Source organism: Crocodylus porosus, unplaced genomic scaffold (assembly GCF_001723895.1).
Source record: "Crocodylus porosus isolate Cpor-Errol unplaced genomic scaffold, CroPor_comp1, whole genome shotgun sequence".
In the NCBI taxonomy this organism is placed as follows: Eukaryota; Metazoa; Chordata; order Crocodylia; family Crocodylidae; genus Crocodylus; species Crocodylus porosus.
The window spans coordinates 54,807,191-54,832,932 of NW_017728948.1; the positions used below are offsets into that span (position 1 = coordinate 54,807,191).

Consider the following 25,742-nt stretch of genomic DNA (forward strand, 5'->3'; position numbering starts at 1 on the left):
TGTGACTGTGGTTGTAATTCTTCAGTAAAAATAATCTGTTTCAAAGGATGTGTTTACAAATTCACTAACTAAAGGACTTTTCATTTCAAAGCAGTCACTATACTTCCCTGCAACAGACACAGCTTCATTGATGAAGCTGTATGGGCTGGGGGTTGCCTTCATCTGTAGTGGGTGGGCACGACCATCTACCATGGTCCTTGATCAATACGTATATTGACAACATTTCATAGAAGCAGGACATTGGCAGTTGTTCACTTGCTTTACCAGCAGCAAGTTAAGGTTTTAGGTCTGTGTTGCGTCAGGGTTGATGGTAGTTTTAGGAAGTTTTCATTACGGTTTGGATAGGGATGATCCTGCTTCAACAGGAGGTTGGACTACAGCAGTAGTTCTCAACCTGTTTTTTGTACCAGGACCCATTTGTAAATATCAGTGGTGTGGAAGAAATCAAACTTTGCGTTTGTGGTTGAATCAGAACTGGCAGAGCCAGCTTTTCTTTATTTAAGGCTATACTGTGATCACAGGGAGAATGCCATACAGCAAGGGGAATCGCCCACTTGTGTGTTTCAAAGGATTTCTCAGACTCTCTAAGTTTACAAGTGTATTTATACTAAAGACAGAGAAAGAGAAAAAATACACTTTGGAGAAACAAAACAATAGTAAATTACACAGAAATTTAAGAAGTTTACTTAAACAAACTATCTATGCACAGGACAAGATATCAAGATAACCTAAGGAATCCCGCACACCTTGGGTTATCCTTATCTCAGAACATTTAACTGAATTAAGCAGTATCAGCACTTCTGGTCTTTGTCTGTTTTTCCAGTCAAGTAACCTAATTACTTCTACAATGGCTAGCCCTGACCCAGGGCTCCTCAACTCCTGACCTGCTGCCCCCAGGCCCCTGGTGGGTGGGGCAGGAGGTGGGGCCCAAGCAGCCTCTTGCAGGCTGGAACTCTTCCAGCCTGCAAAGGAAACACTACCACTTCCCACGTTTTTCTTCTTTAAAGGAGGATCTATTTTTAAAGTTTGTTCATGACGCTTTCATATATTCTTGCGACCTACAGCTTGATAAATGCTCGACTTGGATGACCTCTGCCCTACTTTGATTCTAGGAGGATTTCAGGGACATTGCAGAGCAGTCTTGCCTCCATTGCAGCAGCTCACAGGCTGTACATTCATAGTAGTTTTGAGAGATTGTGTGCTCCTAGCAAAAACCTCCTTGCATATCAAGTTTGAATTCAGCAATTATATTCCTAAGAGAGAGGTGGGCAACTTATACAGGGGAATGATCACCTGTCTCTAAAAGCAGGTCAAGAGCTGTGCTTTTATATCAAATAGTTAACCTATGGGAAGGGTGTGGTGAATAATTATCTCTTTATGGATCGCCTACCTGCTGATATGTCCTGTTGGCAAAGCTGACTACGAAATTGACTGCACTCCTGTCCAAGCAGGCAGGAGATGGCCTGCAGGTCCTGGCAGTTGGCTCTCCTGGCGGTTGGCAACCGGTGGGACAGGTAGTGCCTACAACTGACAGGTGAGGCATCTTGGGGGCTGCTGTGGAGACATAGCTCGTGCTGCACAGCTCTGCCACGCACTGGTTGACCAGCTGCGCGCTGATACCAGCAAGGAGGCTGTGACCCTCGTGCTGAGACATCCAGGAATCCCTACCCTGTTTCTGCAGAAACCCCTATTCTGCGCCGGGCACTGGTGCCTCTTCCCGCCAATCCAGGCTGTAGCAAAAGAAGGAAAGGAGGCTCCGCCCACGGAGGGAGGGGCCTGTGTTGGCCACACCTCCAGGGCCGCGTGGCGCGGGGGTGCAGGGGGCGGGGCCGTGGGGCAGGAGCTGCCCGGAGGTCGCAGCCCGCTAGGGGGCGCGGCGGTTGGGAGCGCAGGCAGCACTGCGCGTGCGCGTGCGCGGTTGCTGCGGCGACGCTCGGAAGCGCCGGATGCAGCGCGCGCCATTTTCAAACCGCCGGCCCGGTCCGGCCCGGCCCGGCCGCGCGCGCAGAGGCCTGCAGAGCCTGCACCGAGCCGGTGAGTGCGCGCTCAGTATCACCAGCCGCCGCCTCTGCCGGAGGCCGCGGGGGAGGCGGTTCCCGTTCCTGGCGGGGGTTGCCGCAGGGCTGCTTGTCGCGCGTCATAAGCGGCCTGTGCGCACGCAGTCGCGGGCCTGAGGCACAGCCCGGGGGCGGCCGGCGCCGGAGCAGCGAAGCCACCGCAGCTCCGAGCCGGTTTTCGGGCGCTTCCTAGCTCGTTCATGCGGGTCCGTGAGCGGGGCGGCGCGGCGCCAGCAGCTCTGGTGCGAAGCCTCCGGGCGCTGCTTTGGTTTTAGGTCTCGGGGTGCAAGGCTTTTCCCTGAGAGAAATCCTGGCGCTGGCCGCGGTGTGAAGCCGCGGCGGGGAGGGAAGACCGTGGGAGCGCGCGCGCTCCGGGCCTGAGCGTTGTCCCAGAAGCACTAGGAGGTTTTCGCTCCGCAGCCTTTCCCCCGGGCTGGGGTAGAGCCTGCCGGTTCGGGGTTCTTCGTCTTGGAGGGCAGAACTCGTCTCCCGGTGCACGTGGACTTTTAATCTCTGTTTAATTCTCGTGTTCCCGAAGGACACGAGCCTGCACAAAGACCTCTTCTGCTATTTCCCCTGGCCTGTTGTGACGGAGCTGGTTTTCAGCCAAATGCTATGAAAACTCCTTCATGTCCATCCTCGCAGTTATTTTTTGAGGAGATGTTCTAGTGCAAGTATCCGTGAGTTTTAGGGTGTGAAGAACGATGTTGGAAAGCAGCCAGGTGCCCAGGGTGGTGGGTTGCACTGGGGGCAGTGGTGACTGCTGACCGCAGCTGTGCCCCTGGAAGGATCTTGCAGCCGTATTGGCAGTTGATGTTTTTCTGGCATCCCCTCCCCTCTGCTGGCAGCACCAGAGGTGGATGTTCAAGTCCCACCCTAACTATGCAGCTGGTGATCAGTGTGGCTTCTTGCAAAGTACTTAACTTGTATTTAGGCTACTGGATCCCAGAATTTATTGAAGGTCTTGGGGCAGTAGTCCATACATATTCATTTATATCCAAAATCAGGTGTCTTTTGGACTCGGCGTACAGCTAACTGACACCATTAGCAACTTCTTTGAGGAGTGTAAATACTACACCAAACAGCATGATGTAGTTTCCAAACAATTATTCATGCCTGCAGCGCTCTGCAGTTATACCCTGGCATTTAGACTGCTGTTTCTGAGCAAACAGGAATTTTCTGAGTCTTACTTGGTATTGGACCCTTTTCCATAAGGATTTCAGGACATGTAACAGGGATTAGTTTGGTGGCACTAATGACCTCATATATGGTGAAGGGTCTTGCAGTCATACTCTCACACCATATATGGTGAAGGGTCTTGCAGTTATACTTTCACATCTATTATGTCAAAAGATATTTAATGATCATGAGATCCTTCTGTCCAGCCTTGGACACTACAGAAATTTATGGGCTTTCTCATTATGGTTGTTCCTTTCGGACTGGAAGTTAAAGTTGTGATGGCTACCTTCAAAGCCCATATTTGTGAAGCCTCCTCCTCATTTTTCTTTTATTTGATGTTTATATGGAATAATTCAGGGAGATTATAACACACGAAAAAGCAGAAATTATTAAGGACATCTAGCACTATATTGCACGCGTGTCAAAAGCAAATACTGCATCTCAGCGGCACTATTTGCACTCGAGACATTTGGATTTTCAGTTAGTTGAGGCTAAATCCTGGAAATATTTGAAAAGATGAGCGCTGACAGACGTGGGGCAGGGACGGGCCCTCATGCTTTAGAGGGAGCACGTTAATTCAACCCGACTCTGCAACGCCTGTAGAGATTGGGACGCTTCAGCGGGGCTTTTTGGTATTTTTATGTAAAGCTAATTCAATCAGTTATTAGATAAAAGTGTCAAAAAGCCCCACTGAAGCACCTGATCTATACAGACGTTGGGCAAGCCGGGTCCAACTAATACACTGCCTCTTCTGGGCATGCACTGGACTTGGCTCAGGGGCACGCGGCTTTTAAAGTAAAGTGCTGGGTTTTTGGCGGAGGGGTGATTAATGTCTGTAAGAAACAACAAACATTTTAGGATGAGAACATTTTTTTATATTGTTTCTATCTCCTCAAATTTTGTGCATCTGTCATTAGATCTCAGAGAGATCTGTATCAGCAAAACCTGTCCTTTTCTAATTGTGGCTGGCAAAAAATTTCCTCCTCATTGGATTTGGACTTAGCTACACTGATCCAGATGTTGTTCAACTCCAGAAAAGAAAACTCCTGAAGTTGGTTCTGAATAGATGCCCATCTGTTGAGAAATTCTGACTAGCAAGACCAAATTACTCACTCATTTGCTTTCTTTTGTGGTTCCATATTGGATACCAGGTCAAATTCAAAGTTGTGGTTCCTCTTCAGAGGCCTCCATGAGTTTGTCCAGGGTTACATGTACTGGGATTGTGGACTTTGTAATAACTGTATTGTGTTAGAAGTATGGAACTCAGCCTCCAGTGACTGTTTTGTGTTGTGTTTGTTTTGTCTGCAAACAACAGAGACCCTTTTTTTAGAAACTAGCCCACAAATCGTGTTCCTGGAAGAGATAAAATAACCATGATGTTCAGAAAAAGTGTAATATTTTTATTAGGTGAATGCTAAGCAGTCTTCCCAAAGTTGAGGTCTAACTGACTAGAGGAGGACAAGACATATATGTCTCATTTCTGGAAAGTGTTCTGCTAGCTCAGTGTTGGAATCTAGATAAATATAGTGAAACTGTGCAAATAAGGGCATTGTATGGCAATTTTCTTACACAATTTTCAGAGAACTTTCTAATATTTTCTATTAAAAAAATAAGTTTTCTGTTCTGTAACTCTGTTTCATAGGATAATACTATATATACTGTGTAATCTTTTACGGGTCATTAACTTTTTCAGTGTGGTACAACCATCTTTGAAGTGTGTTCATGATGACCACAGCCGCAGAACGCAAATTCATTAACCTCCGGAAACGGCTAGATCAGCTTGGCTACCGGCACCCCCTGGGAGTGGAGAGCCTGCCTCTGGTGGAAAAACTCTTTAGGTATCTAGCCAAAACAGAATTTTTTAACAATCATGTTACTCAAGTTGTATATATTATATAATTATAAATAGTAGTGGAAAATAACCTTGTTTGAAAATCTTTTTCAGAATAAGCTATCCTAAAACAGATTTCTTGAACAATGGGGTCATCTTAAATTTTATTAGAATTATTGGGATAGTTCCTCCACGTATTGATAGACTAAGAAAAATCTTATTACCCAACTTCTGGAAAAACAGTCGCCATAGAAGCCAGTGATCTGTTCTAAAGAATCATATGTGAATTTAGTGAATGAGATGTCTGAACTGAGGCTGACAATTAAAATGGACATGTTTACTCAGTTTCTGTTTGATTTTTGTATGGGTAGAATATTTACTACATCCACTTTTACTTAAGTGTATTGTGGTATGCAAGTGGTTGCTTACAGCCAGAAAACTAATTTAACTAGGTAGTGAGCAACAAGGATACCTTATTCTGCCTTCTACAAAATCCCAGCTTTGATGCCATAAAGGAGATATGAATTGGACCTAAAGTCACTCTAGTCCAATATTCTGTCCCTGATAATGGGCTGATTAAATGTAGGGTTAAGAACCCCACTATAGTCAGAAATAGAATGATCTGCCCCCTCTACATTATGTTTGATCCTCATCTCTAAGGCCTAATGTATGCTAGTGTTCTGCTTGCAAAATCTTTGCATATATCTAAAGTCTGCCCAGAACCATTCTTCTGTTACCATGCCTCTTCTAAGGAAAGTTGCCTCTACAGCTGACAGAAGGTGCAAATAGACACTCTTGCAACTTCTGCTAGTTTCGTGGTCCCTTTAACTATTGATACCTTCCCAGGGTGTACTGTGCACTCTGGCACGCTTGCTAAAATGGAGCTACCAAAAACATGGATATGTATGAGTGGCAGCTTCTGTCTGTCACCAGACAGACTGCTTCTGTCTGTCACCAGACCTTCTGCTGGCCGAATGAACAAAGTCTGATAGTTGGATTGGCTTTAAGACTTGAACCATAAGGCTTAATTTTCTTTCCAAAACATTTTTCATAATGAATGATGTTAAGTAAATATCTAATATCTGAATATCTTAAAAAAAAAAGCCAATTATTTCTTAGATCTTGTTAAATTCTTCAGTTTAAGAACTTTCTTCAGCAATGAGTTTCTCAATTTTTTATGTTGTTTGAATGCAAGAATAATTCTGATAATTCCATATTTCCTTTTACCAACTTTGAAATTCCTGCCTTTTTACTGGAGTATTTTCTTTTTCTTGTGGATAATATGAGATATTGATCATAGAAATTCCAGACCTGCTTTCTGTATCAAAAAGGTCAAAGGTCTGTCTGAGCTAACATTCCATTGTGTTAGTGTGGCTAAGGCATGCCAGATTCTGTAACCAATGTCACATAAAGGATTTGTGTAGCTAACATCCCATCCAGACGCTTTTGCCTCTCATCTGAATTACAAGGTACCCATTTATATTTGGGTCAGCTAGTGATGGCCTTCTGCAGGAGTCAGGAGAGAGGCTTATACATGGACCCTTGGAGCCATAGTGAGATCTCTTAACCACTCTCTTATTGTGCCCCTTGCTTTCTTTATTATTTCATCTGTGTTTTAATTGTGTCCCCTCTTACTTCCCTATTTAAATAAAAGTCTTTACATTTTCTCTTTCCATGAGTTTTTCCAAATCTTGATTATTCTCATTGCTTTTCTGTGCAACCACTTTGGTTGTAATATCTTTTCCCAGTGAGGGCCAGAACTGCAGGAAGTATTCCATATGATGTTGCATCATTTATTTGGGTGTGCATATCTATAAGTCTGTTTGTATTCTACATGTCATTCACTATTGCATTCTTTATGCATTTTATGCCTTTTGTGGAAGAAACCCACTTTTCATTTTTAGCCTTGTTGGACAAAAGCAGTCTGTTTACCCACAATTTGTACTTTAAATGAGGAACATGCAAAGTCAAAATTGAAAAGAACAAAAACTTTGAATTCATTTAGTCTACAAAGAAAGCAGTGCAATGTGTTTCATATTGAATAATCATTGTAAGCAGTGAATGTTAATGTCTTCCATGTTTTAGTAGTGTTGAAGTGATGTTGCTGTGATGGTTCACGAAATATAAGAAGTAAGAATCCAAAATGTGGAAGTTACCAAAATTTGCCATTTATAATGAAAAATCCAGAGTCTTAAAAAAAAAAAAAAAGTCAGACTACATAGTGACATCTACTTCCAACCTAAGGTTGTGTAAGAAACATAATATCATTCTCTTATGTCTTGTTTTTATTTAGGTATGGAGTTTTACACAAGTTTTTGTTCCATTTGTTACTTAGTTCAGCTATGTTTGTTTCTCTTCCAGAGGCCTCAGGAAGGATACTGTGATACCCAAAAGCTTGTCTGTGTCTGTGTCTGTGTCTGTCTGTTCGACCATGCAGTTGGTCCATTAAAAGATATCACCCGCAAGAATTCTTGCCTCTTGCATATTGAATGATCAAACTTGAGTTCTGGAGTGTTCTTAGAAAAGGGACCTTAAAATAACCTGATTTGACTGAGTGCTAGAAGCTTTCCTTGTAAGATGCCCTTTTTCATATTGAATATTTGAAAAAGTTGAGTTTAAAACAATGTGTGCTACATGCTCTGCTGTATTAAGATTTTTTTCCTTACGGTTATGGCTTATTTTAGGAAAAAAATTAATCATACATTTTTTGGCATTATAGGCACCAGATATGTTGATGACTTCTTGTTATGGGATTCTCTCTAAACATCTAATGGCGGTATCATGAATAATCTTTGTTAAAAGGGAGTAAGAAAAGGAAATCAATTACACTTACAAATTCTTTTGCATTTGCTTGTATTCCTATCTTGAAAACTTCATTGAACTCCTGTCAAATTCTTATAAAGGAAAAATATATCTTTACATGTGTTCTGGAATGTATATGCCTGTCTTTAATGCCAGGAGGGAGTTTTAAAAACACAAATCTGGTCATTTTCAGTTTTTAGGAAAAAAATTCTGGTAGGTAAAACATACATGCTAGAAATAATTTAAAGTGCTACTTGTCCTTTTAAGGACAGAATTAACATGTAGAGCTGTTGTTTTCAATTTGTTAGGATTTCTGCCTCAATTTAGTCTGTCAACTACTGCTTGGTTTCAGTGATCTTGTCCATACAACAGAGAGTCTACGCAGTGCAAAGTTATCTGCTGGAAAAACTGAAAAGGAGTGCAGCAATTTTGATGCTATTCTGGAACCTTATAAAGCAGAGAATGCTAAACTTACCAGAGAAAATAATGAACTACATTTAGAGATACTGAAACTGAAAGAACAATCTGATCGTCATGTAAGAGGTAATTTAAAAAAAAAATCCCAAAGATAATTTATAGTCATTCTGAATCAGATATATTCAAGGCTGTTAAGGAGACTTTTATGTATGTATTTAACTATAAGTACAAGTGTGGTCCCATTGACTTTAGTATGTTTGGAGGATTGAGGTCTAAATGTGTAAATATTTGTTTTGCAATCCACAGGCTTTTGAATTTAAACAGTATCACATATTGATAGTGTCAGATTGTAACTCTTCTGAGACATACTCACAAATTAGAAAAAATACTTAATTAAAATATCAGGGATATAGCTGTTTAAAATACAACTTTATTTTGGGACACGTTTTGTCCTTTTGTCATTCCAATTTATAATCTTTCTGTGTTTTTATATAAATTGCTCCTTTTTCAGATAAAACATATTATTCTCCCTCTCTGCTTGAACAGTAAATCCACCTTAGAATCTGGCAGTGAAACCTACTGTTCCTCGTGGCCCATCATAGCAATTCTGTGTTTTGTCCTCTAATTTCTAATTACAGATTCTTTTAGTAATCCAGTGTTTCATGTGAGGATGAAGATAATCTAGTTTGCTGTTATACATCTGTATTCAAATGCTGTATAGAGAAGAAAAAGTATTTCAGTAATTCAGATATGTAGAGGTACTGGGTGCCAAGAGACAACACTGTGGGGTCAAATAGCCATTCCAGTCCCTTGGCTAGAGAGTTGCCTCAAAGGGAGCTCTACTTTGCTTCCACTGCTCCCATAGCAGAGAGGCAGTTCTTTGCTTGCAGCTCAGGCTGCTGCCTGGGGACTGGTTCTGAGGTTCCAACAGTGGCTGGCAGTACCAAGCAACCCACAGGGGGAAGGGTGCATTGCCCCCTGGGTGAGCCAGACTAGGCCTACAACTGTGGCTGCTTCCTCAGTACTGGGACTGGTCCCTGGGCACAGCAGCAGCTTACAATTTATGGGACAGTTCTTGCATCTGTTGCCTACCCTGCAAGACTACTCCCATGGGTTCTGTGGCCAGAAGAATGACTTGTATTCTAGTCATGGGGGCAGGGCTTCTTGCTGCAGCTGACAGAGCATGAGCAAGAATCTGCATTCTGGCAGCCTAGGCAGCATTGCTGAGGCCTCCAGCACTGTCAGTTTGCTAGCTAGGTGATCAAGCTTCTTGCCCCTATGTTTAGGCCCAGGCCCACCCTCCCACGCCGTGCTATCTGCAGGGAACTGGGGGGTGGAGAGCAGGCCAGGCCAGCCCTGCTCTGTTGCCACTGCCTCCAGGGAGCAAGGCATGGGCACAACTGGCCTCGCCCCCCCTCCCCCCACATCCCCTGTGTCCCCACTGTGATGGCAGTGGGCTGCCTTCTGTCAGAACACTTCTTCACACTCTGATTGGCTGTTTGTCAGCCAGTTAGCATGAATAAAGTGTGACAGACAGACTAACAGACAGGCTTTTATAATATTTGAATTGGTAAAAATGCAGTTAGGGAGAATATTGATCTATGTATTTTTTTACAAAGATTTGAAAGCCAGCTTAAGAAAAGTTGAACATGAGACAGCTGACTTGAAGTTTCTGAATAACCAATATGTACATAAAATTAGAACATTGGAAAAAGAGAACAAAGCCAAGACTGAAAAAATTCAACAGCTTCAGGAGAAAAATCTGCAAGCAGTGGTACAAACACCAGGTAAGATCTCTGATTGTGAAGCAGTCCAGAACTATTTCTGCTGCATCTTCAAACATCATGCAATATATTTTAATTTCAGATGAGGTCAGCTAGTAGTTGCTTCTTTTGGACTAAGTTAGCAGTCTCCCTATACTTTAAATAAAACAATATTGATGTACATGATTCTAGACAAGCAAATAGCCACGGTTGTATGAATCATTTACAATATAAATAGGATCAATGAGGCAATAAACTTGACAACAGGTCATATGATGTTATTGGGGGGAAGGGAAGAAGAAATGTCAATAAGTAATGAAGAGTCTAATTTAGCTACAGAGCTGATACAAAAGTTATTTTCATATTTGTTTACCTGTTGTTGTTGTTGTTTTTATTTGGATGCTTGCTTGCTAAAATAGAACACATCTGTGGTGCAAGTTTTATTGAAAGAAGTACTTTTTGGAGAAAGATTTAAGAGATCTGAGTTACTTGGTTAACAGAAGAGGTGCAAAATTTGGCCCCTATTGCTGGCTAGAATGAAACAAGGAGTCACTTCCCTCAGGCTAAAGAAGCCATAATCCTTGGCTAGTTTCTGTAGTGAAAGCTGGTAACTTTGGCAGCCTCTCTTCTGTTATCTCTCCCCTCTCTCGTGCCTCCTTCTTGTTATTTTTCCTTCCTCATTCAGTCTGGCTTCTCAACTATCAAAGTTAAAGGCCAATATGATGATGATGCTGATTGTCAGTCATATGCCCAAGATGGCCTACTTCCTCTTATCATAAGCTTTTCACTGCTAAGGAGACCACTCGGCTCTTCCTAGCCATTGTCCTGAAATGCCTGTCCCGCTATCTGTCACAGTCTCCAAGTATAGCTCACAATTTGTCTCCTGTTTCTGGTGAGGGCTCTTTTCTATGTTGAATGTATGGTCTTTACCTATAACTCACAAACTGATGGTTGGAATTTTCCATCAATTACATCAAAAAGTCTGGTCAGTTCTCCTATTTCTGGCAGAGTGCATGTACAACAACTCTCTGCATCCATCTCTTCAAGGTTGTTTTTTGTGCCAATTAGTTTCCACCCCCAATTCTATGCCTCTGTGCCAAAAGCATCTTGTGTTCCTGTTACTGTTTACTTAATATGTCACATCCTTGCTTGCAGAGGGAACTGACTTGCTGTTTTTCATGGGCTAGGTATAAGTGCCAATTAGTGCTACCAAATGTCCATAACTCAGGTACACTAGGTGTGAACATACCTACATGTACAATATGTCTCAAAGAACAACATATATGGTATAGATGAGGAACTGGGTTTTGTGTTCCCTGTTTGTTGAAAGAACCAGTCTTTTTGTCAACAGGATTCTTGTTAGCAAACTAGTAGGGCTGTGTGAAATTTTGCCCAGTGTTTTGTTCCAAAGCTGCTTTGATGCATTTTGAGCTAGAAACAGTGAAATCTAGAAACAAAAGCCTTTGAAAGAGCTTTGAAATGAAACAAGGGAACTCGAAATGTTTCAAAGTTTTGAAATGTTTTGAAGCCAGCCTACACTCAGCTGAAGGAAGAGAACCTGCACCCCCAGGAAGAGTCTGGCACATCCCCCTCAGCCCTCCCAGGGGTGCAGGCAAGCCCCCAATCTGCCTGCTGGATGACAGGAGGCTGGTGATGCTGGCTGGGCCCAGCGGCAGCACCTATCTTCCTGGCACTGGAATAGCCTATGGGCGAAACGTCAAAACAGCACTGAAACAGCAAGACAGTTTTGATTAAATGAAACGGAACAGTGCTTTTGAAACAAAACAAAACTCTAAATGAAACACTGTTTGGTTGAAACGGAAGTTAAAGTGGAACGGTGCTGTTTCACACAGCCCTGCAAACTAGTACTTAGAGAAACTGCTTAATTTGGAGGGGTCAGGTTGTGTTAAACAGTAACAAGTTTTAGAGGTTGAGTTGTAGAACTTCTATACATGTACTACATCAACTAAACTGGTATGTTAATTTGTTATAAGAATGTTGTGTAGTATGTATAATTTATCTTACTGGGATGTATTTCTAAGATGAAAAGGAGAAGTATCCCAGTTTAGAAGGACTTGGATATACATTTCAGTTATAAGTAATAAGAATTTTACTTTTTTAGGTGGCAGGAAAAGAAATATTCCATTCAGACGCCAACGCATGCAGATTGACCAACCTGTCCCCCCCTCAGGAATAAGTTCTTACCCAGTTCCCCAGCCAGATGACCCTTATATTGCAGACCTCCTTCAAGTGGCTGATAACAGGTAATTTAAATACTTTTAAAAATTCTAATGTATTGGTAATATTGTTGTAATAGAAAACATATGTCTCCCCCCCGCCCTTCAGTTTTCCAGGAGTTGGATAGTATTTCAAGTCATTTTGCAGTGCGGCTTATGTATTCGCTTGTTGTGCTAGTGTTTTGCCCTTTTAGTTCTTTATCAAGAAATAGAGAACTTGTTGGTAAATAACTCCTGTATGTCACAGTTGGAGATTCATTGATCTCTGTGTCTGGGTTTATCTGACTATTTAAAATGGGAATCCATAGCGTCAAAAATGTTCTGACCTGTGGTAGTCTTTTTAAGTTCTTTTCAACAGAAGAATTGCTCTGTTATTTTTCCGTAGTCAAGAAACAAGTAAAAGCTAGGCACTGACATTTTCCAACGTGTTCCCTTGCTTTAAAAAGAAAAAGGTTGAGATTGACTGCTCTGGTAACTTTTAATAATAATCTTTTATCTGATACCTTCCTGACATCTTTTAACTCACCTTCTTTTTTCTGTTGAGGCTTCTATGTTATACAAAAGGTTGAGAGGCACAGGGACCCTAGGGATGTGGTTTTATAACTCCCCATTTAGGTGGCACATGCGGTTTGGACAGATCCTGATGTTTTAACTGGTCCTGGGTCACAGGTGGCCATACATTTGATTTAAGGCAAGATACAAACAAGCCACAAAATAATTCCACATTATATGTCATGTGGAATAACTTTGTGGTTTGTTTACTCTCATCACACATTAAATTGACTTACCTGTGTGGCCGGGTTACTAATTAAGGCATGATTAACCTGCTAATCATGTCTTAAATGTAACGTGTCAAGGGCCTTACACGGATCCTTTTTGGGGATCAAGAAAACAATAATATAAAACATTGAAACTCTTTATCTTGCTTTCTGATATTTGTATTGAATTCTTCAATGAAGTGTATCTGAACAAATGCAGTATATATTGATATGTTTCAGAATCCAGGAACTTCAGTTACAAGTAGCCGAATTGCAGGAAAAACTGGAGATTTCTGAACGTGGTGTGAAAAATTATAGCAAACAGGTACAATTAATGCTTTAAGATTCCCCAGTAGGAATCATCGGGATGGTCTAGGTATTACTTGTTTTTTATTACACAAGAAGAATTCTGTGTATTGACCAACACATTTACTTCTTATGTGTTGCTTTTATATTTCTGGATGATGTCACTTATGGTAAAATGGGATTTTTTTTAAACTAAGATATATTTCTACTACTTCTGTTGTGCTTGTATCAATTATTCCTTTAAATAATATATTTTAAGGGTTTTAAGCTAATTGATTTTAATTTTGTTTTTAATTATTTTCTATTTATTTTCTTAAAGATTCATTCTTAATGGATGGTAATTGTTAAAACATTTGGTAAATATAGCATTTACACTAACTTTGTCATTCAGGAAGACATGCAATAATCAGGAAGAATGCAATATCTATGCACATTTCTTTAAACAATTATATAGCTTAATGTAGTGATGTGGATTCTTAATGTGGATATTCTCACTATGTGGGAATTTTAACTAGAAGTGCTTATTCCTTACATGTATTCCTGCCCAGTTTCACTATTGCAGACACTGTAGGACAAAGATATAAAACGGGGCATATCACTGATCTCTTCCGTTCCTTCACACTGTCAACAATGGTAGACCTGGAACCTGTTTGGAACCATTCATAGAAGAGGTGCTTATTCAGTAGTGGACATATAAGGATTTAGATAAATTTTAGATACATTGGTAGTAATTAGTAGTGATGGGCTTTCAACCCACTGAGGATTTTTGTGGAGGATCTGAAGAATAATAGACTGTATTTCCTTCCCATCAATATTTTTAGGATCTGATGAACATACTTGGTACCTTGCATGTTCAAGAGAGTCACTCTCCATCTAGATGCTTGATTTGCGGTGTATGTACTCCCCAAATTAAAAAGCATAATTATAATAAATAGTAGTGCTACTCCTTCAGAAGGCATCAACAAGAACTATCAGATCCAAGTAAAAAACCACACTGATCCAAGACAAGGGTGTCAAACTCGCTTGGGGCCTCAGGTCAATCTGGACTGTGGGGCTCATCGCCAGCCAGATCCAACCTAGGGCACTGGGGTGGCTGCCATGGCCAGCGTGGTCTGAGAGGTCTGGGGGTGGAGGTCTGCTGGCAGTGGGTCTGGAGGAGGAGCCTGGGGTAGTGGTGGGAAGCCAATCTTGTCACCTATACGTAGCCAGCAGGGCCAAAGGCCTTGTTCTGTGGCAGGCCAATTTTTCATCACCTGCCAGTAGCTTAGTGGGCCAGACAGAACAGTTCTGCAGTCTAGATTTGGCCCAGGAGCTATATGGTTGACACCCCTGTCTTAAAAAAATAGCTAGTACAAATTTTTTGTACTCTTATTAAACAAATGTGAATAAGAAAAACGAAATGTGCTTATTGTACATAAAATATTGACTTTGTTTATGAAATGAAAGGAGAACTGAAGCTTTTTTTAAATAATCAATAAAGAAGTAGACAAATTATAAATGTTTGGAAAACAAATAGTTAAATAACATTTCCCTACTTTACTTAAAATTGAGTATTGGTTAATAAGACTTCAGCTTTCTAATTCAAAGTGCGTTGTTTAAGGTGGGTGAATTCTCGTTAATTTTTGAGAGAAAATGAATGCATTCTTGAAATGTCTTTCTCCAACGTGTTTTCTCTGAAGGAGACATAGTCTCAGCCACTTTTATGCCTGAGATGGATATCCTCCCAGCCCTTATCTTTTGCTCTCCTTCCACCCCTATCTTTAGTCTAAGTCTTGCAAATGTAAAGCAGCAAAAATATATTGCTAGGACTGTCATGTCTCCTTGTATGTCATTTGCTAGGTTGGTTACTTTTTTAATACATTCCTGTGGTAGCTTTAGCTCAACAATTAGCCAGCTAGGTGAGTCGTGTATTGCATGAAATTCCTTTAAGGGTTTTTGTTTTTTTTTTTTTTAAATCAAATCAGTTGTAAAAATGCCGTCTTCCAGTTACCTGCAGCTAAGCCAGTTTTTTTGCTTTTCCTTGAGATAGACAGGCCCCCTGTCCCTAAGCCTTGCGTCAGGCTGCAAGAGAGGCATTTCAGCACTGAGTGAGGGATTTGAGAAAGTGAACTAAGGCTGCTTGCAGTTAAAAAAAAAAACAAAAAAAAAAAAACCAAAAACCAAGAAAAAGCCTCCCCCCCCCCAAAAAAAATCCAAACAAAAACAAGACACGCTTTACCTAACGAAGTGGCGTGTTACTTCACTGCAGCTCTGCAGCATCTATGAAGGTCGGGTGCATCAGTGGGGCTTTGGGCACTTTTAGCTAAAGCCAGTTCAATCAGCTATTAGATAAACATGCCGAGAAGCCCCACTAAAGTGCCCAATCTTTACAGATGCTGTAGAGCCAGGCTGAAGTAACATGCTGATTCTTTGGGGCATCCATAGGTCTCAGTGAGGAAACATGCAGAGTTCAAAGTGCTGTTGAAAAAAAATTTTTTTAACGTCGTCGAGTAGCCTGGTTGCCTATGCATGTTTTGGGGATCAGGGAAAGTCTGTGTTCCACACTGACATCCCACATCCATTGATCAGATTGGTTAATCACTCCCTAATCTAGTTCCATTTGTAAGAGAATTAGGTATTAGGCCTGTGCAAAGCTTCAGTAGCTGGTACAATTTGGAGGAGGTTCAGCTTGATTCACGGATAGAATCTCCAAATCCAAATCAAATTGGGAGACCAAGTAAAAACTCCAAATTGATTTGAAGCATCTGAATTGTTTTGGAAAAAGCTTTGAAAAAGATTTGGCCAATTTGGAGATTCAGCCATAGACTAAACAGCCACCTGACAGCTTCCTCCACCTGGTAAGTCTGTTGGGGTTAGGGCAGGGACTGGGACAAGCTTCCCAAGTGGGGGAGAGGGGTGGGGGGCCTGTGGGTTGCAGGTGAGGCAGCGCTGGGAGCAGAGGCTCTGCCCTGCCGCCACTTGCCCATCCAGGGGGGATGGGGCAGGGTGTGGGCGCTGCTCGCTCCAAGCAGCAGGGCATGGCCCCTACTCACAGCACTGCCGTGCCCACATCCCACATGCTGGCTGGCAAGTGGCGGCAGGACAGCCCCTGCTTCCAGTGCTGATGCAGGTGCAGCTGTGCCTTCATCGTGCCCCCCCATGCTGGCTGGGCAAGTGGCAGCACAGCATAGCCCCCATGGCTCCTGCTGCTGAAGCAGAGGCAGGCACAGCCAAAGGAGTCGCAGGAAAAGCCCCCATGGCTGCTGTGGTCACTCACTCACTCACTCCTATTGGGGCTTCTGCGCACTCATGGCAGAGCCCCCCTGCGCAGTGTGGAGCAACAAGGATTGGCCCTTCCCCACTTGGCACCCGTACAGCAGCTGCCCCGTGGCATGTGTGCAGCATGGCTTGGCAGGGCACCGCATGCTGTGTGGGAGCTCCATGGGGTGGCTCCAGCAGTCAGCCAGAGCCTGGCAGCGCTCAGCCCCAGCAACCCTACCTCTCAGGCAGTATGCAGCACCCTGCTGAGCCGTGCTGCAGCCATGCCATGGCCCAGCTACCAAGTGGGTGCCAAGGTAGGTGGGGGGGTGATCCCTGCTGCCCTGTGCTGCGCAAGGTGGCTCTGCACCCAGAGGCCTCAGTCGCCACTCATGCAGCTGGTAAGTATAGGGGGTTTGGGTTTGTTTTTTTTTTTAAAGTGATGGGGCTAGGCTGGGGCAGAGTGGGGCATGGGACTGGGCAGGGCAGCCATGGGGACTTCTCTTGCAGATTCCCCCACCCTGGGAGAGGCAAGCATAGCTGGAGGAGCCTCCTGGTTGTGCCTGCCTCTCCCCGGCCAGTCCAAATCACCAAATCTCTCTGAATCATTGCCAAATCTTCCGAAGTTGATTCGGCTGAATTGATTCAGGACCATCATCCGAATCTCCAAATCGAATCACTGTCCTCTGAATTGGCCAAATCCAAATCAAATACTTCCCTATTCACACAGACCTATTAGTTTTACAGTCCTACCTCACACCAGTGGTTATGTAATGATCAGTTATTGCTTGTGAAGTGCTTAATTTCTTAGTTTAATTATTAGGAGATCTGAAAGAGGACCTTGGAGAAATGGTAGATTAACAAAGTGGAATAAGTAGGAAATGAGAAGGCTTTTTCACAGTCACTACAATTCTGTTATCTTTTGTCCTGTCCCTTACTGCCTTATATTGCCTCACCTCACCCCCCTGCCTCACCCTCAACTACCCCTAAAGCAAACTAAATGCAGTCTTCCAAAGATATCAAAAATGATAGAAATTGTGTGGAGTTGGAAGAGGTAGGAGAAAAACGGCAAAACATACAGCTTTCAGGTTAGTGAATGTATTTTATTAAATAGATTTAAGGCTGAAAACTTGTAGGGAATAGGGTGGGGCTTTTGAGTGATAAAATTAAGTTGATATTGCCAACTGTTTTATGTTTCTAGTTGAAATGGAGAGAAGACAGAACATACCTAAGTTGGGAGTAGGAGTTCCCAGTCTCTAAGATATCCTTTTAGACATTTTTTTTTTTTTTTAATATCAATTTGGTTTTCACTCCTGTAGCCTTAAAGTTGGGAATGAAGGGAGAGATGCAGTGAATCATTTTGATAATCCTAAAAATCCTAATGTCAGTTTTGTATAGTCCTTCAATTTGATAGGATCTGTGGCTAGGGAGAATAGTGGTAAAACAGTTCCTTAGATCTGTGTCAAAGTGTTACAGTTGGGTATGTGTAATGAGTAATCTAAACATCAGAATTGCAACTGATTTTTTTTGTTGACATTTTTTTGTATTTTGATTCACTAAAAAATCTGTAACAGTCTTAAAACATGTATTACCAACTGAAACCAAGGTCATCTTAGTCCATGATGAAAGGCTGGCTTAGAACTAAACCTGTCTTCTCTTGAGACGTGTATCAGTGATGGAAAAAGAGGCTCTGGGGAGTAGGATTTCTAGTCCACAGGTGATATACTTATCTGTTGCTTGCTCGCAATATCCCCTCGAGAACAAATATTTATAATTTGACTCTCTTGTAGGCCATAGGTATATCTATTATTCAGCAGTTCTTTACTGCTAAGAAAGAGATAGGGAACTCTTTTTTTTTTCTGTATTGAGAAGATGTAGCCTGTGGCTCTAAGCAAATGAAGCAGGCAAAAGCTTCATGTTCTTGAAATATCCACTGCCTTTCCCCCAAATGCTTCATTTTCTATTTAGATCTTAATTCATGCAGAGTCAGTCCCTTCTGTGTTTCTTGAAATAGATTTTTTTCTATTGGCCTTGTTGCATCACTTCCCCAAACACCAGGAACTAAACTGATGAAAGCACACATTCAACATAATTACATCCACACTAGGGATTTTGCTGGCAAAGCAGTATCAGCTATCCCAGGTAATCCATGTATCCTAGTTAAAATTTGTAAAGTAAACCTCACTTATGATTTGTTTGGAAATAAATAATCACTTAAAAGGAAAAACTGTTTTATCTCCAAAGGTTGAAATGAGAGACCAAGAAATAGAACGTCTAGTATTAGCATTGGATGGTGGTCGCTCTCATGATATTATTTCTCTGGAATCTAGAAGTAAGAGCAATGAGAAGCTTATTGCCCAATTAAATTTGCAGGTAACGTTTATTATCATTGAGTTCAATTTATAAATACTAGCAACCTATAAGTTGATTTGTAGCTTTTCTTAAAAACTATTTATGCTGGGAACAAAATCAACTTAATGAAATGTTAATGTAATATTTTTAGTCTTTTGTTTTGCAAATATATTTTCAGTTGATTTAATTTTTTTGTAGAATAGTTTCAGTCTCTGAGGGCTCTATCTGTAAAAACTTGAATAATTTTCTTAAAAAGATAATTTATAAACTTTTATCTGTATTTAATAAGCACTGAGATTTGCCAGAATACACAGTAGAAATGGAATAGTAGGCTGATAATGATTTAGAAAGGTATGATATAGGAATTTATGTAAGATTATTGTTTCTGTTAAGCTACAAAGTTCATTTTGAATTTGCAGCTTGTTTTTTCTGTCTTTTTACCTTTATTTGATTCTCTACCACTAAAATGAAAATGCTGTAAACAATAGGCTGACTGCTATCCAGAAGAATTGATTTATTAGCGGAGGAGTTATCTTGCTATAGGGTCATGCAGTAATGATCTGTGATCAGGATATCTCATGATACAGGAGGCTGTAAAGTTATTAAAGGAGACTTATTGTAAGATAGGGCTCTCTAGTTGGCTGCTCATAGACTGCATGTGGGCCACAAAGGGTTAGTTTGTGGCCCTGGTGCTCTCACTTAGCTACTACTCTGGTTGCAGCAGCATGTGTGGTCTCCAGGCTCTCCTTCCCTCTTCCAGTTTCTACTGCCTGCCCCTACCCTAAAAGGCAGGGCACTGTAGCACAGAATAACCTGTGGTACCCAGGAAGCCCGTGGCAAGGGAGCTGAAGGTGAGGGTGGGTGCTCACAGTGTTTTGTCCCCTTGAGTAGATTTGAGGGTCTGAGGGTTTCTTTTGACAGCCCCTGTTCTAATGCAAAATGAGTCCTTCAAAGGAGTGAATGCAGAAACAAACTTTAGAATTCTTCCATTACGAATATTGCTAGCAAATGAAGAAGAAACAGTATATAACTAGATGTACTTTTATGGTCCAAGCAAAAATGAGCACTCTTACAACTTAAAACCTCTACATCTTAAAGTCCTAAGAATTTCTAACAGGTGGGCAGCCTGTTAGGGAGTACTTATCCAAATTCAGAAATTTAGTTCTAAGGGACGCTGGATTTTCATTACATCTACAGATGGGAACCACAGCAAAGGTTGCCAGAGAAGCACATCTCAGAGTATTGAACCCTCTTTTCCACCCCCTTCTCAAACAAAGGCTTATGCCATTACTTGGTAGAAACTTCAACAGATGTGGTCAGAAAGAAGATGTTCTACTGTCATTCTGTTGGTCATCTAGAATTTACTGACCTGAACCCAAAATCAATATCAATGTCTTAAGACTAGCTAGGCCTTTCAAAAAGTTTGTCTTGCTTATGACTCAGTTCTTTTTCCACTGCTTCTCATAGCCCCACTTATGCTAATATGGCCTGTCTAACTTAAAGTTAATACAGTGAAAAGCCTATTAAAGCTACTGTAATGCAAGCTGAAAGGATTCTAGCTCAACACAAAGGTCTACAAGCACCATGGGGTGGGGCGCACAGTGGTGCCACCCACACAGTGGGCAGTCCCTAGTGGCTTAAATAATCTTGCTGGAAGTGGTCATTTTAACCAGCTTAAGCTGGGAAAAGCTGCTCTGGACTCTAATTGGAGTTTGAGTACTCTCATGGATCTCCTCAGGGGAAGAAAAAAATTGAAAAATGGGTGTTCCATTCAGGATGTTGTTTTATAAATCATTTGACCTCTTGTGCCTTATCTTTTATATAAAGTGCAGTGCTGGTCAGACACCCATACACAACGGTCAGATGCCCTGAAGAGTGAGGTATTAAGAGTTAAGGTGTTTGCTATTTTCTTGAAGCCCTAAGGCAACTGGTACATCGTACTCCATTTCTATTATGCTGTGAAAGACAAGTTGGAAATGTTTCAGAGGAGCTAGGGGGAAGAAACAGTGCTTCAGCCCACCGAGACCCAGGGAAGTCCAGTGAATTGGGACCAAATATTATGGGTTCCTGTTAAGGTGAGAGTATATTAACTCTCCTTTTATTGGTTTTCCAATGGGAAATAAACTCATTCTGGAAGGCTGTCGTGAGCCCAGTGCATTGTTAAATGCTACAGCCTTAACTCCGTATAAGTTCACAGTTTTGCTTATTCATTATTATTATTGTATTTTAAGAAAGGAAGTACCACAGTGTTTTTCCCTGTTTAAATAATGCTTTAATGAATAAAGGGGTAAAGGTTGTAGCTGTGTTGGTCTAAGCACATAAGGAGACAAGGTTCTTTGGGTGAATCTGATATCTTTTATTAGACCGACCTAAATAGTTGGAAAACAATTATTAAGCAAGCTTTTGGGTTCAAAAACCCTTTGACAGGCTAAGGAAGTTTCTGCAATTGGTGTGTGCTCTTCCTGGATGGAATGAAAAGTAAAGAAGCCAGAGGCTGGTCTGGTATGCATACAAGACAGGTAGTCATTGAAAATTTAGATTGACTCCTCAGTGAGTGAGAGACATGCTAGGGAGTGGGGAGAAAGAAAGGGGATGAATAGTGGAGAGATACTTGGGGAGTCAGCTGTCAGGCAGATTATAATGTGTCATAAATCCAATGTCTATATTTAGTCTATGATTTCATAGGCTTGTCTCTGGGAAGTGTTTTGTAAGTTTCCTTTGAGGATCAGGACTGAGAGATTGGCGAGAGAGTGGTTTTCTTGTGAGAAATGTTCCCCCACGGGTAATTGGGGTTTAGTAATTGTGGGGGTGGTGAAGATGTGTTGGCAGGTTTTTCATTTCTTGTCATGGCATGGTCTGGATCCATTTGGTGTGTTCTGGTCTTGAGGAAGTTTGCTTCTGGTGCTGAGGTTAGTGAGGTTCAGTGCTTGTTTGAAGGCTAGGTTGGGTGGTTCTGGGAAGGATTTTCCATACAGGTTCGAGGGAAGGGTGATATGTCGTAACCAGCTGTGTGCGATTTGTGGGTGGGGTTTCTTCTGTACTGCAGCAGTTCTTCACGTGGTATGCGGGTGGCTCTTTCATACATACAATCTGCATACCACGTGAAGAACTGCTGCAGTACAGAACACTCCCCCACACACACACACAAATCGCACACTACTGGTTATGACGTATCACCATTCCCTTGAACCTGTGTGGAAAAACATCAAACGATTGCAACCCATACTAGAAAGAGACCCTATTCTTAAAAAGATCTTCCCAGAGCCATCCATCCTAGCCTTCAAACAAGCACCGAACTTCATTAACCTCGTCACCAGAAGCAAACTTCCTCAAGCCCAGAACACACCAAATGGATCCAGACCATGCCATGCCAAGAAATGCAAAACCTGCCAACAAATCTTCTCCACCCCCACAATCACTACACCCCACAACAGAGCCATCAGCAATCTGGGATCTTACAGCTGCACCTCCAGAAATGTAATATATCTCATCCAAAGCACCAAATGCCCTGATGGAAAATACGTAGGAAACACCAAACAACAACTGCGCACCAGAATGAATGCACACCGGAAATCTATCAAAGACAGGAATACCCAGTTACTTGTGGGGACACATTTCTCACAAGAAAACTACTCTCTCGCCAATCTCTGTCCTGATCTTCAAAGGAAACTTACAAAACACTTCCCAGAGACAAGCTTATGAACTCCACTTCATCAACCTCCTGGATACTAAAAATCATGGACTAAATATAGACATTGGATTTATGACACATTATAACCTGTCTGACAGCTGACTCCCCAAATATCTCTCCACTATTCATGCCCTTTTCTGTCTCTCTCTTCCCCCCCGCCAACCTGTCTGTCACCCATTAAGTCCTCAGTCTACGTTTTCACTGACTACCTGTCTTGTATGCATACCAGACCAGCCTCTGGCTTCTTTACTTTTCATTCCATCCAGGAAGAGCACACACCAACTGCAGAAACTTCCTTAGCCTGATGAAGGGTTTTTGAACCCAAAAGCTTGCTTAATAATTATTTTCCAACTATTTAAGTTGGTCTAATAAAAGATATCAGACTCACCCAAAGAACCTTGTCTTTCTTAATGAATAAAAAAAGCATGTACAGTGTTTCAGAAGTATTAGAGGTGCTATGTTTTTTCCATTGGAATGTGACAATTCTGTTTAATGGGGCTTTTATTAGATTTTTAATTATAAAAACATCTTAGGTTGACTATCTTCAGGAAACAAATAGAGAACTTGAAAATCGCATACAAGATCTTTTGGACACCAAACAAAATGTGACTAGCGAAGTTGTTCATTTAAGCAATAAAAATGAAGAACTATGTCAAGAACTCAGTGAGATAGATCATTTGGCACAGCAGTTGGAAAGACATAAAGAAATTGTGCTTGAGACGGCAGATAAGGAAATTGAGGAAGCCAAGGTAAGCAAATACTATAATGTGGGCAGATCATTTAAAACCTGATCAACTCTTGCCAAAGTTATTTATGCTGGCTTCACTAGGCTAGCTCTGCCTTCTTTTACTAAGGCCCCATCAATGTTCAGGTAAAGGTGCAATGAGCCCCCAGTGGTGATCTTCCTGCCCCGGGGTTTTCACTCACCTTCAGAGAAGGTATGCTGCAGGGACCCTGCAGCTGCGGGGCTCTGGGTCCTGGCAGCTCCTGAGGGCTCACAGCCCTGGCTGGGCAAAGTGTACCTCTGTGGTTGGGAGCCTAGACCTGACTGGGCTCCCAACTGAAGGGGAGACCCTGCTGTATGTGCAAATGAAGCTTGATAGCAACCAACTGTAAGGTTAGTATACTTTTTTTTTAGGTCTAACTTTGTAACTGGTTGGAGCTTTTTATTGTTAAGTACTTTGCACATGTAACTAGTTTCAAGGTAATTGCACAGTTAACCAGGCAATTGCACGATACTTGTTAACATGTAGGGACAGCCTAAGAAGCATTTTTCAGAATTACTTCATTGTTGTAAGGAATTCCTTAATGATGGGTCACTGCCCTGAATGAACTGTGAGGAACTATAACAAAAAAAAATATTATGGGATGGTATGTTTAACACCATAAAAACTTTATGTAGGTATATTGTTGGTGCTATATAGGATTCCATTCAGAATGATCAGGAAAATGAACAGGATAAATCAGCAACCTTACTAAACAAAGCAATGTTGCTCGGGGAGTGTCGGGGGGAGGGTTCCATTTTACTATTTTAGTCAAGTTAATTATTTAAGGAGTAGTGAGCTTTTAGGAAAACTACCAAAACCAACTTGAGAGACCAAGTTCTTTGTAACAACAATTTTATTTAGAGGGATTTTCTGAGGAATTGTGCAATAAGTCTTTCTACTGCTTTACGTTTTAATTGTGTGTGTGTGTGTGTGTGTGTGTGTGTGTGTGTGTGTGTGTGTGGCAAATTCTATTCTATACATTTTCATTATTTCTGGACTTTATTGAATAAATAACATGGAATTTAAGATCTCAGTGTAATCATTGACTGGAAAAATCTTAGGTGTTCTGTTTGATTGACTTAGTATTATATTGGCTATGTATGCATACTTAGATTTTAGCAAAACAGAAATAAGCAAGCTGCACATGTCTTTCAAAAGTATTTTGTATATAATGTCAGTTTTTTTGTGTGTGTAAGAAATTGCAATAATTTCTAATGTTTGCATGACTTAACATACATTTTAACTTTAATAGAAAGAGATTAAAAGAAAACACAATGAGATTCAAGACCTTGAAGAAACAGTAACAAGACTTAAGTCGGTAAGTAGAATGTGAGAACAAGAGAAGTGACATACTAGGTCAGATCAGTGGTGCATTTTATCTGTCTCCAGCAGTGGCAGTAGTGGATGCTTTAGAGAACTGGTTCTCAGCCTTTTTGGACATGAGGCACCCCTCCATAATTTCGTGATTTGAGCGACACCCAATTTCACAAACAAATTTATATATTACAGAGCTTACCTCCTTATACAAGGCTAGGCACTAGGGTCAGGGACAAGTCTGAGCCTTGCTTATCTGCTCACGTCCTCATAACTCCCAGTACCTTTCAAATGACCTGGTGGCACCACAGGGTGCCCTAATACACTGGTTGAGACTCACTGCTTTAGAGGGAGAGCATTGAACAAGGTATATCTAGAGTAATCTATCCCTTGTTCATTACCCTTCTTGGCATCCTTCGTTGCTGGTTTTGAGATGCCAGAAGATGCATCTCTGACTGTTCTATTTAATACCTGTTAATAAATATATCATCCTTGAATTTTCTCATCCCTTTTGATCCTGGCTATGCTATCTGCCTCACCAACATCCTGTGGTAATTAGTTCTACAAGTTAACTATATGCTGCTTAAAGAAGTACTTTCTCTTTTTTTTAACTCTCCCCTGGTATGGCAGGTGCTGTATACCCTTGATCACTTGGTTCTCCTCTCTGTACCTTTTGTAATTTTAACTGTATCTTTTTTGAGATGAAAACCAGAGCTGCACACAGTATTCAAGATGTAGGAGCACCATTTTGTTTTAAATTTCCTTCTTAACGATGCTAATATTTTATTAGCTCTTTTGGTTGCCACTGCACATTAAGCTGATGTTTTTAGAGAACTATCTGTAGTGATGCCAAGGGCTCTTTCCTGAGTTGTAACACCTAGGTCAAAACCCAGCATTTTGTACACATAACTCGAGTTATTGTTAACGCTGCAGTTCATCTGCCCTTTTTTTGCCCACTCATTTAGGTTTTTTTCATAGATTTCATAGACATTAGGGCTGGAAGGGACCTCGGGAGATCATCGAGTCCAGCC

General features: G+C 41.5%; 1 protein-coding gene across 2 annotated transcripts in view; it reads left to right on the top strand.

Annotated features, from left to right (window-relative positions):
• Positions 1-4,917: 4,917 nt before the first annotated feature.
• The window catches only part of CEP135 (centrosomal protein 135), a 66,085-nt gene continuing 45,260 nt past the window's right edge, over positions 4,918-25,742 (top strand). For both annotated transcript variants that reach the window (XM_019553293.1, XM_019553294.1), the window contains exons 1-8: positions 4,918-5,074; positions 8,222-8,412; positions 9,906-10,073; positions 12,172-12,313; positions 13,285-13,369; positions 18,832-18,960; positions 23,164-23,379; positions 24,650-24,715. In XM_019553293.1, the coding sequence (XP_019408838.1) occupies positions 4,959-5,074; positions 8,222-8,412; positions 9,906-10,073; positions 12,172-12,313; positions 13,285-13,369; positions 18,832-18,960; positions 23,164-23,379; positions 24,650-24,715 (1,113 nt within the window). In that variant the 5' untranslated portion in view covers positions 4,918-4,958. The remainder of the gene's footprint in view (positions 5,075-8,221; positions 8,413-9,905; positions 10,074-12,171; positions 12,314-13,284; positions 13,370-18,831; positions 18,961-23,163; positions 23,380-24,649; positions 24,716-25,742) is intronic.